Here is a 13,014-nt window from a genome sequence, read left to right as displayed (position 1 = left end):
GGGATAATTTTTCCCTTAAAAACTGAAGAACGTCCTGTACTGGTACTTTTGTGAATAGGGAGTCTACGTCAAGGCTTAAAAGTTTTATGTTGTGAAGTGGTATATGTGGCTTCTCTGATTTGTGACAAAAGTCTTCCGAGTGTTTGATGTGACTGGGAGAAAAAGTGCCTAAAAAGGAGAAAGGAGGCCAGCTAACCATTTAGAAATTTTGTAATTGAAAGCTCCGCAAGTTTGAAAAAGAACTGAACAGACTACACCGGCTAAAAAACCAAAAACACTTTTTGGAAGAATGCCTCAAAGAACAAGTACTTCCAAAAATGTACGGATTCGGGAGATGGACTCTGCAATCAAACCCCTTCCCTCTATCACACAAGATTTTCCTGGAAGAAAGAATCACCAATACGAGAAACGACATCTTCGTGCTACGCAGAGTGATATATGGAACTCAATCTAATCTTCGCCTCCTCACTACGGACCACGTATACAGGTATCTGATTTCATTCTGTTCCGACATTGCTGCCTATAATAGCGTGACTCATTCCAACAGACTTTTACGCAAGTTAAATAACCTAATAGATAATAGCGCATGGAATAATCTTGAACAACAAGACAAAGTTTTTAAACTTATCCAACACCCCCCTTACTGTAAATCAACATTTAGTTTTAAAATTTAGGCTTATCCTTTGCCCTAATGCCAGACCGCAAAAACAACCTAGACTTCATAGTGGCTTTTGATAAATTCATATCTGACAAAAACTACAGCCGTGAAGAGATATGTTTAAAAGGAGTGTTACTAAATGCTTTAACTGACCTTCATAAGAAATATCCTGTTCCCCGCAGATTCATGATAGCCATCCACTCGCTAAAAACGTTAGATGTTATAATAAGTAGATCCGACAAAGACGGCAAAATTGTAATAATGGACAAAGACTTCTACCTCGACAAAATCAACCAGCTCCTTAGCGACACAAATACTTACGAAAAACTGACGAAAAATCCCCTCCAGAACGTTCCCACAGAATTTTTTCGGAAAGTAAGATTAATTGGCAAAGACAAAAAAGAGTATTGAACTATTAGAGAAATTTAAAGTAATTAATCCTAAATTACCCTACTTTTATGGTCTTCCCAAAAACTCACAAAAGACAATCTTCCATTCAGACCCATCGTTTCATGCGCCGGAGCTTTCAATTACAAAATTTCTAAATGGTTAGCTGGCCTCCTTTCTCCTTTTTTAGGCACTTTTTCTCCCAGTCACATCAAACACTCGGAAGACTTTTGTCACAAATTCAGAGAAGCACATATACCACTTCACAACATAAAACTTTTAAGCCTTGACGTAGACTCCTATTCACAAAAGTACCAGTACAGGACGTTCTTCAGTTTTTAAGGGAAAAATTATCCCCCTATTCAGATCATTTCCCTTTGGCACTTGACAAAATAATAAAGTTAGTTGGAAATTTATGTGCATCTAATAACGTATTTTCATTCGGGGAATCATTCTAAAAGCAAAAATTCAAAAATTGGGGTGTAGTATGGGTAGTCCTTTAAGTCCTATTTTAGCCAATCTGTACATGGAATACTTTGAAACTACAGTAATAAATGCAATAAAACCCAAAAACATGCTGTGGATGAGATACGTGGATGACATACTAACATTTTGGGATATAAGTGGGGTAATTTTAATGAATTCCTCTCAAAATTAAACGCATTAGTGCCCAGCATCAAATTTAAAGTTGAATGGGAAAGCAGACAACAAAATTCCTTTTCTTGATGTTTTAATAATCAGAGACACGACAGAATACAAATTTACCATATACAGAAAGCCACGTTCTCACTTTACATATATTCACTACTTTAGCTATCATGACAATACTATCAAGATAAGTCTAGCTAGCAAACCTTTATTCTTAAGAGCCTTACGAATTTGTTCCCAGATTTCCTGGAAAAAGAATTTGAACTAATTCGCAAGCAACTTTCATCTTTAAAGTATCCTGACCATATAATTGAGAAAGCAATTCAAAAGCAAACGTAATTTCTACCGACCCCCTAAAGACAAGACCAGAGACACACCCAACAATAAAATAAAAATTCCCCACCTGGAGACGATTAAGAGAGTAACTCACACCTTGGGAAATCCAACCCTTTTGCATTTACCTACCCAATACCTTAGCCAAATCCCTGATTAACGTCCAACAAAAGACATCGCCCAAAGACTCTTGGGGTATATGAGATCCCATGCCAGGACTGTGACCAATCTTACATCGGATTTACAGGTAAATCACTTCCCCAGAGATTATACAACACAAACGGTCAGTTAGGTATGGACAACAGAACTCGGCTATTTTCAATCATATAAATGAACAATAACCATAGAATAAACTGGAATATGTCACGTGTAAATTTATAGCAGCAACTGCCGGTACAAGAGTCAAATGATGGAATCGGCCTTAATAAAAGAGAAGGCAGGTAATGAACATCTCAAAAGGGAATTGGACCTCGGACATCGTCGACGCAGTGTTCATTCAACCAACGCTTAAGAAGATTAAAGGAAGATTATCAGCGGGGGTGACCTAAATTGGCTTACTTGTGGACGAATCTCTTGGTATAAATACCACCTTTTCTGTAAACTTTTCTCATTCATATACCTGAAGAGAGAGACAGCAGTCTCTGAAATATAGTACTTTTCTCTCTACATTTTGGTGTTTTTATGGGCTCCTTTTATTAGATATATATATATATCTATATATATATATATATATATATATATATATATATATATATCTATATATATATATATATGTGTGTGTGTGTGTGTGTGTGTGTGTGTATATATATATATATATATATCTATATATATATATATATATATATATATATATATATAATATATATATATATATATATATATATATAATATATATATATATATATATATATATATACATATATATATAATATATATATATATATATATATTTATATATATATATATATATATATATATATATATATTATATATAATATATATATATATATTATATATATATAATCAAAAGAGCCCATAAAAATGCCAAAATATAGAGAGAAAAATACTATATTTCAGAGACTGCTGTCTCCCTCTTCAGGTAGATAAATGAGAAAAGTTACAGAAAAGGTGGTATTTATACCAATAGATCCATCCACAGGTAAGCCAGTTTAGGTCACTCCCGCTGATAATCCTCCTTTAATCTTCTTAAAGGTTGGTTGAATAAAAGCCTTGTCGATGATGTCTGAATCCCATGCTCCTTTTGAGGTGTTCAGTACCTGCCTCTGTTTAATCAAGGTCGATTCAATCATTTGACCCATGTACCGGCAGCTGCTGCTATAGATTATACATGACAAATCCCAGTTTATTCTATGGTTATGTTCATTATATGGTTGAAAATAGCTGAGTTCTGTTTTCCATACCTAACTAACCGTTTATGTTGTATTAATCTCTGGGGAAGTGATTAATACAACATAAACTAAAAGTCAATCTTAAAATGAACAATCAGTAGTTATAGGGTAATTTACAAGTTGATTTAATCTCTGGGGAAGTGATTAATACAACATAAACGGCCAGGGTGAGGGTGAGAAGGGATTCCTTGAAACGGAGCTGATTCTGCCCCTAAAACGGGCTAGTTATACCTGTAAACTTAGTTACTTTATGAATTTATCATACATAATTTCAGTATATATATTACTTATCATTTGAAAAAGAATACTATAGGGTAAACATCAATGTTATCAAAGAGGGTGGAGTTTGAGAAAGGGGTTGACTGAGAGGAAGTGAATGAGAGTAGACAGGTTGTAAAGGAGAAGAAAGAGCAAAAAAGACTGGGAGGAGTAGAGAGAGAGAGAGACAGTGAGACAGAGAACAGTGGGTGTTTGGGAGGAGAGAGAGAGAGAGACCTTACCTTACCTTACAGACCTTACATGTTGTTCGGGTTGCCCCAGGTCCCTCAGTGTGAGGCACCTCTAATATCTACCAGAGAGTTGCTAGTACATCTTCCGGTATATTTTGCATCTTCCAATCTTGGATGGTCTGGGATGCAGTTTAGATATTTGTCGAGCTTATTCTTAAACACATCTACGCTCACTCCTGATATATTCCTCAGATGAGCTGGCAACGCATTGAATAGACGCTGCATTATCGATGCTGGTGCGTAGTGGATTAATGTCCTGTGTGCTTTCCTTATTTTTCCTGGTATAGTTTTGGGCACTATTAATCTACCTCTGCTTGCTCTTTCTGATATTTTTAGTTCCATGATGTTTTCTGCTATTCCTTCTATCTGTTTCCATGCCTGAATTATCATGTAGCGTTCTCTTCTCCTTTCTAGACTGTATAATTTTAAGGATTGTAGTCTTTCCCAGTAGTCAAGGTCCTTAACTTCTTCTATTCTAGCTGTAAAGGACCTTTGTACACTCTCCATTTGTGCAATATCCTTTTGATAGTGTGGGTACCATATCATATTGCAATATTCAAGTGGACTACGAACATATGTTTTATAAAGCATAATCATGTGTTCAGCTTTTCTTGTATTGAAGTGCTGTAACAACATTCCCATTTTTGCTTTACATGTTGCCAACAGAATTGCTATTTGATCATTACATAACATGTTCCTATTCATCATCACACCAAGGTCTTTAACTGCTTCCTTATTTGTGATTGTCTCATTATTAGGTCCCCTATATGCATATAGCTTTCCTTCTCTGTCTCCATAATTTATTCATTCAAATTTATCAGAGTTAAATACCATCCTATTTACCTCTGCCCAATCATATACTTTGTTAAGGTCTCTTTGTAGAGCGTTCCTATCTTCATCACAAGTAATTTCTCTACTTATTCTTGTGTCATCAGCGAAACTACTCACTACCGAATCCTTAACATTACTGTCTATGTCTTCAATCATAATAACAAACAGTATTGCAGCTAACACCGTACCTTGTGGCACACCGGATATTACCTTGGCTTCATCCGATTTCTCATCGTTTGCAATAACTATCTGTTTTCTGTTGTGTAAAAATTCTTTTAACCATCTTCCTACTTTATCCACGATATTGTGTTTTCTAATTTTTTTGCAAAGTCTAGATAAACCACATCTGTTTCATTTCCGCTTTTCATATTTTTGAATATGTTCTCACGGTGGACTAACAATTGGGTTTGTGTACTTTTTCCGGGTACGAAACCATGTTGTCCTATATTAAACAAATTATTTTTTATTAAATGTTTCATAATATTTTTCTTCATTACCCTTTCATACACTTTCATAATATGTGATGTTAGACTCACAGGCCTATAATTACTTGTCTCTAGTCTTGATCCACTTTTGAAAGTAGGGGTAATATAAGCTAATTTGTGCTCATCATAAATCTTGCCTGTATCTACACTTTGTCTTAATAATATTGCAAGTGGCTTTGCGATAGAATGAACTACTTTCTTTAACAAAATAGCAGGAGCTCCATCAGGCCCTGCTGCAGCTCCATTTTTAATTTCATTAATAGCCTGCACAATATCAGCTTCATTAATATCTATGTCAGTTAAATATTCACTATTTTCGTCCCTTACTTCTATATCATTATCTTCATTATCTATCCTAGGGGTGAATTCTCTCTTATATCGTTCTGCCAATATGTTGCAAATTTCCTTTTTTTCATTGTTAATCTCCCTTCAATTCTTAGAGGGCCAATTTCTATTCTTCTTTTATTCATCTTTTTTGCGTATGAGTATAATAGTTTGGGGTTTTGCTTGATATTTATTAGGGTTTTTTCTTCCAAGTCCCGTTTTTCATTTTCTTTTGATTGTATAATCTTTTGTTCTGCATTTTCAATCTTACTTTTTAGTTCTATAACTTTCCATGCATTTTTTTTCTTTTGCAAGACCTTTTTTCCACTTTCTGATTTTCTGGAACAAGATCCTTCTGTCTCTTGGTATGCATGACTGATGTTTACTTTTCTTCTTCGGTATAAATTTATCCACTATTTTCTCTAATATTTTATATAATATCTCCGTATTTACCCTTATGTCATCACTTACGAAAATGTTATCCCAATCTTTGTTTAATTCTTCATTTATTTCTGACCATTATATATTTTTACTGTAGAAGTTGTATTTTCCATATCCTTCCCACTTTTTCATTTCTTGCTTATCTCTGGTTTCACTTGCTTTGGAATGGACTGTTAATTCTATGACATTATGGTCTGAAATACTTGCATTATAAACTATTATTTCTTTAACACAATTCATCTCGTTCTCAAATACTAGGTCTAAAGTATTTTCCTTTCTTGTTGGCAGGTGATTTATTTGTTGAATGTTGTACTCTAGTAGCATATCTAATAGCTTTTCGAATTGCCTCTTATCTTCTGCACTACTATTACTCTCTTTTTTATATGTATAAGTACAACCACAATCTCCTATTCGTTCTTTCCAGTCTACGAAAGGAAAGTTGAAGTCTCCAGATAGGAGAATAGTCCAGTCCTTGTGATTTCTACATATATCATCCAATTTTTCTATTATTAAGTCAAACTCTTTAGTATTAGGAGGTCTATATATTAATATGTTCATTAATTTTTCAGATTCAAATTCTACCGCTATTAGTTCACATTCTGAGTTATTATATTTCTCATATATTTTTCCTTGTGTTTTGTCTTTCCCATATATTGCGGTTCCCCCTTGATTCCTATTTTTTCTATCTGATCTATAGGTTTGGAACCCTTTTATTTGATCATCATTCCCATTCTCTTGGGAATACCAGGTTTCACTTATATTCATTATATCTATTTTCTTTTCAATTTGGGTTAGTTCTTCTAAGTACTCTATTTTTCTTTTTGAGTTACTCGTAACTAAACCCTGCGCATTCATCACTATGATGGTTTGTGTTTTTTCTCCTTCATTTAATATTGGTAATAATAAGGATTTTCCCATGTCTCTTTCCTGTTCTGGTATGTTGTTCTTTTTTTCATTTCCAGAAATTCTGACATTAAAAAATCCAACTTTTCCATAATATTTGATCTTCCTTCATCATAATTATTCATTTTGTGTCTGAATCTGCAATTTTCTCCGTATCTGCAATATCCTCTTGCATAATAAATACAGTTATTTTATCTTGAGTAGAATCTTGGAGCTGATGCTTTGAAATTTTTTGCTGACACCTCTGCATATCTCGTTGATGGCTTGCTTTTTTCTTTTACCTGATATTCTTTATTCCTCTCTTTATTTGTTTCTTCCTTATTTTGGATTTTATGACTTGATTGGTTATTTATTTGATTATGATTCATGGCTACAGGGTGAATATATTTACATTTTTTGTCAAACTTATATCCTTTTCCTTCTTTTAGGTTTTGGTTTTTGTATATTTTTTTGGATGCTAGAATCTCTGCAATCATCCTCATAGCCATCTAGGTATGCACATTTACCATATATTTCATAGTTGTAACATACCTTAGGATGTTTGTAGTAACATCTTTCTCCAAATCTGCAATTCCCTCTTTTCAAAAGGTTGCAGACTTTGTCTTTTTTGTCTAATTTTTCCTCTTTCCCGTCATTGTGTAGATCTGGGTAGAGCTTCTTCGGGATTTTCTTTTGTGTTGTCATATCGTAATTAATTTCTTCGTAGGTAAGCTGCTTTATTGCCTCATATGTAGTATCAATGAGTATCTCTGCATCCATACTTTTATCTTGTTCTTTGTTTTTCCTTATTCTGCTGTCACTTCAGTTTTGTTTACTTCTCTTCCGTTTTCCTCTTCTTCTTCTTCCTCTTCCTCTTCTTCTTCATCCTCAACTATTTGTACATTCAATCTTGATTTAATAACATTGTCTATCCATGATAGACATGTTGAGCAAAATATTCTTGTATCTTTTCTCATATCTTGCATTACCTCAGCACACTGTGGATGGGTCGGAATGTTGCATGCAGCACATTTTCTGATTAGGTTTTGTGGATTAACTATGCTATACCACACCTTACACAGTTTGCATGCTTTTGGCATTCTTTTTCCTAATGCATCAATTAGGATATTCACAAGGTTCACCTTATTCATTTTCTTTGTCAGAATATGTTGGTTTATGTATATTTTCTTTATGAGTCTCTTGACCACTTGGATTTTATTTGGAACTTCTTCAATTATTTTCAAGATGTTTTCAGTTGATTTGTTCCAGTTTGAAGGATTATATCCTTCTAATATATCTATGAATGCTTTTGTATCTTTTTGGTTAGGACTGTTGCTGATCTCATAGATGAGAAATGCCAGTTCCCATAGCAACTGAGAGCCGCACCCAATCTCTAAAGGGTCATCAGCCTTATATTGCATGGTCACCAATTCTGACGGTTCTTTCATTTCATTCTTTGAGGAAACAAGTGACTGTCGCTAAGCGGAGAAAGCTGAGATCTAACAATTCACCGCCTCACTTGCTTTTAAGATATATATATGATACCCGAGCTGTGTGCGGGTTAATAGGAGCTGACAATGTGTACAGCATATTATGCCTAGGGTTTAGGAAATTTGGAAATTAATTATTGCTACCAACCATACTTGTTTACTTAGGAGCCAGAACCTGTAGTACTCCTCTTACAAAGGAGATTCATGTCTCCGTTTTAAAACTAGCAGTGGAAACCGGCGATATAACTGTGACTGAAGGACTACCCTTTTAAAAGAACAAAGGGAAGATCTTGATATTTTATGTAGCTTAAATCATTTAGGCATTGAATGCAGTGAGATAATGGAACAGGAACAGAAGGTATGATAGAACTTTGAGAGTACTGTAATCTATTTTGAAATTGACAAAAAGTATGCCTTTGCATTGCTTTGGAGAGGCAATAAAAGAAGATTAACCTCCAACTTTGGGTTGGCTTTGAACGATTAAAGCAACAGTGTGTCAAGTTTCAGAAGGACACTCAGTATCTAGAACACTATCAGAAAATCTTCAAGGGTCAGGAGGTTCACAGAGAGAGTAAAACATTTTAAAACTGATGAAGACTGATGAACAAAACAATTTGCCTGTATTATTGACATAGAGAAGACATTTTTTAATGGAGCAACTCAGGGAAGAAGATAAAACTATACAAGATTTTTATGGTTGGAAGATCCAACTGCTTGTTGGTATATAGGTTTCAAGCTGTTTTATTTGGTTTTATTTGGACATGCATATTCATGTCATAAGAAAAGGCCAAGTCAAGATATATAACACAATGATAAGACCAGTGTTAATATATGGAGCAGAAACATGGGCTTTAAGAGGAAAAGAGGAAATAAAACTTAAGAGAACAGAGAGGAGAATGCTGAGGTGGATTATGGGTATATTGCTGCTTGAGAGATTGGAAAATGATGAAATAAGAAGGGCAGGATGGTACAGGCATGTGTTGAGGATGGATGACGAGGAGAGAGTGAAGAGGGCTTGGGAGGAACCTGTTAGAGGAAGAAGATCGAGAGGGAGACAGAGAATTAGATGGCAAGATAGAGTGAAGGAACATATGGAGAGAAGAGGTTTGGTACAAGATGATGCTTTTGATAGAAGGCAGTGGAGAAGGCGCATCAGGCAACCGACCCCATAATGTAGGGATAATGGTGGAAAAGAAGATTCTCCCTTTCTGCTGAATGCATCAATTAAGAAACACCTATCTAAGGTAGAAGGTGGCGTAGAAAGGATGAAAAGTAGATAACTTACATTTCAACAGCAATGATGATGAACTGATACATTTTTTCTGTGGAGCAAATAAGTCATTCGTGCAGGCACATTTATACCTGAAGGAATGGACAAGTAATAATAACTTGTTACAAACTATAGCTAGCCCATACGGAATTAGTCCCAGAGAACAAGCAACTCATAAGGTCTTAGGTCTGAATTGGTACAGAGAGAAAGATACCTTGACAATGCATCCTACTTAGATTTATGATTCATTTGGAGTACCTCTACCTGTTACTATCCGAGCAAGGATATATTTGCAGAATTTGTGGAAGCAACATTTGGATTAGGATGAGCAAGTCCTGGATCCATTATAGAAACAATGAGTTGAGTTATCTGAAGATTTGGAGAAATATCTTGATATTTCTTTCCCTGGAATATTAGTCTAGGAGAGGGGGACTCCTTATACATATTTTGCAATACCAGTGAGTCAGCATATGGCTGTATAGCATATAGAGTTAGAAAAGAGAATTCTTATTTAATGATGGTGAAGGCAAGAGTAGCGCCCATTAAAGGATTGACTGTTCCAAAATTTCAGTTGATGGCGTTGTTGCTGGCAGCAAGAATGGCCAAATATATTAAAGAATCCTTTAAGAAGGATGAGTACATTGAACTGTTCATTTGGGTGGAGAGTAAAGTCCCCCTAAGTTGGCTAATATCGAAAAGTGTTCGCCCTGAATGTGAAAAATAATGTACAGGAAATGAATTCTTTAATTCAAGAGGCAGTCTTGTCCTATGTGCCTACAGATAATAATCCCAGCGACTGGGTGACACGTGGTAAAAAGACAGGAATGATCTTGGATAATTCTTTCTGCCGGAACGGACCTCCTTTATTAAAAAATTCTTCTTACCCACAGATAGGTCATGGGTTGATGGATCACTTTTACAGGGTAGGGAAGAGAGTATTTGGGTCAATAATATAGGGGAACAGTCACTAACTTTTCGAACTTCATGGACCTCTAAATGTATAATTTTAAATTTGCCGGACCATTAATATGAGTTTCTAAAAAATGTAAATGCACCTATATGATATGGATTTTACGTATACTGCATTAGGATAAACTCAGATTTATGATATTTAATTATTGTAATTAATAATAATGTTGTTTTTTCTGCTAAATGCTGGATTGATCCAAATTGTTAATGCTAAATCGCCCTAAAATGCTAAATCTAGCATTAAAAATGCTAAATTGGCAACACTGAACTCTCTGACTTCTGTGCAATTTGTATCAGGGTTGCCTAAAGCGGATGAAGAAAACATAGTTTAAATAATGCCCCAATTTTTCTGCGGACTATTAAAATTTACTCACTTCAGTGGTCCGTGCACCACCAGTTGGCGACCGCTGATATAGGGGACAACTGAATGATGATACTCACTTGCTGATTATTATTATTAAGTAAAGTAGTTTATCCACACAGCAGAGCTGACTCTCAGCTCTCATAAGGCTGGCGGGAAGGATTAAAAAAAAAAAAAAAAAACAGGTCTAGATCTTAGGCTAAGCTCTAGAATGGAATAGTTCACTCAGTGTGATGATGACCGAGTAAAATTTAAACTAAAGACTTCACAAAGGCACACACTATTCTGGAACACTAGACTTTTCGGCTCATATATTCTCTTGTACGTTGTTTATTGTGTTCTGGTGCATATGAGTAACTTTTTACGGATATTTCAGGTGTGTACAAATTCTATTCATTGTCCAAGGTGGAGGTGATTTTACTAGTAAAGGCACTTATACATTCATATTCAGTTGTTTAAACAATTTTCTAGCTCTAATTGGAAAAGGTGGTGTATGGTTATTTATAAATACATCTCTAAATTCAATTTTTTTTTTTTTTGGAGAATCGTTAGACTGAATTCTTTGAACAGCTTTCAATTTTACTAGTTCTCTATGAAGAGAGAGATATGAGGTTGGCGATGAACTAAAGGCTCCTGAACATATTCAAAGGCCCTCATTATGAATGGGTCCAACGTTTCTAGAGATGCGCTACCGTAATCAATGATAGACAGCACTGTTGCTTTATAAAGTGATGTAAGAGATTGTCTATCGGCTCCCCAAGTAGTGTTTGATCACTTTCTAATTAGATTTGATGTTTTTTTACAATTTGATTTCACGTATGTTTATGCTTCCCCAGTAGTGATCACTTTCTAATTAGATTTGATGTTTTTTTACAATTTGATTTCACGTATGTTATGTGGGCATTCCAGTTTAAGTGAGTACCAAAGACCATTCCCAAAAATCTTGCAGTTTGGACAATTGGTATACTCTGTTTTCTGATTTTCAAATCTATTTCTTCACCTTTCTTCCACATGTAATTTTTTTTAATGCATGACTGCTTTCGTCTCATGTATGTATAATTCAAAGCGTAGAGATGAGGTCCATTCGTCTATTTTTAGTATAGTTTTATCAATTATTCGCTCTGCATGTTTTACGCGATTTGCCAAATAATATATGGTAAAATCATCCAAATTCAGGTTACTGCTCATTCTGGTAGGTAGCATATTACTGATATCATTTATTACTAAAGTAGACAGCGTTCCACTAAGTACACTCTCCTATGGAACACCATTTTCAAGTGGCAATTCTTGACAAAACATCATCAATTTTCATATGAAAACTGCGATCAATCATTTTCTTTTTTTTAAGATTTTAATATAGCCTATTCCAGGTAGTATTGTTTACCTTTTCAATGTAAACAAAGAAAGCTTCTGTAATTTGTTTTCGTTCAAAATCTCTACATATATGGTTTTCTAAGTTAGAGGGAGAATCTAATGTAGATCTGTTACACTATGACCCGAACAGAGTGGGTATCAAAATTTTATTGTCTCAGGTGTGCCATGTTAGTCGAGCATTTACCATTTTCTCTAATAATTTGCATGTGAAACTTGTTAAAGAAATTGGTCTGTAATTATCTACATTACTGGACACTTTCCGCCATTCGTCAGAAAATAAATTTTGAAGACATAAATGATTACAAAACTGTCCTAAGTATGACTTTACCAAAGGTGCTAAGTTGCACATCAACTTAAAACAAAATTCATAGTCACCTCCAGGAGCAGATTTATTGCTGTTCAAGAGAGCATATTCCAACTCTTCCATATTAAATCTTCTATTATAGTATATATCTTCATTTGTTTTGAAATTTATTGTTGTTAGTTCTATACGATTTTTCTTTATGTGGAAGTGTTCATCTAAAGTTTTATCAATACTTAAATTTGCTATGTTTTCTCTAATTATATTATTTATTTCTTTTGGATCAAGTATTCTCTTCCCTTTTTTTAGTATGGCATGTCTAGGTAGTTTACCATGGGTACC

At 34.6% G+C, this 13,014-nt stretch overlaps 1 protein-coding gene across 1 annotated transcript; it reads left to right on the top strand.

Annotated features, from left to right (window-relative positions):
• The first annotated feature begins 9,206 nt into the window (after positions 1 to 9,206).
• LOC135226281 (uncharacterized) lies at positions 9,207 to 9,569 on the top strand. Its single transcript, XM_064265723.1, has one exon. The coding sequence runs from the start codon at positions 9,207 to 9,209 to the stop codon at positions 9,567 to 9,569; it is 363 nt and encodes a 120-aa protein (XP_064121793.1).
• Positions 9,570 to 13,014: the final 3,445 nt, after the last annotated feature.

This window comes from Macrobrachium nipponense, chromosome 14, assembly GCF_015104395.2.
Source record: "Macrobrachium nipponense isolate FS-2020 chromosome 14, ASM1510439v2, whole genome shotgun sequence".
In the NCBI taxonomy this organism is placed as follows: Eukaryota; Metazoa; Arthropoda; class Malacostraca; order Decapoda; family Palaemonidae; genus Macrobrachium; species Macrobrachium nipponense.
The sequence above is the reverse complement of the archived record's forward strand: the minus strand, read 5'-3'. Positions and strand labels throughout refer to the sequence as shown.

Excerpts from the sequence above, each read along its gene's own strand:
- LOC135226281 (XM_064265723.1), top strand. The coding sequence starts at position 9,207 with ATGATAAGACCAGTGTTAATATATGGAGCAGAAACATGGGCTTTAAGA.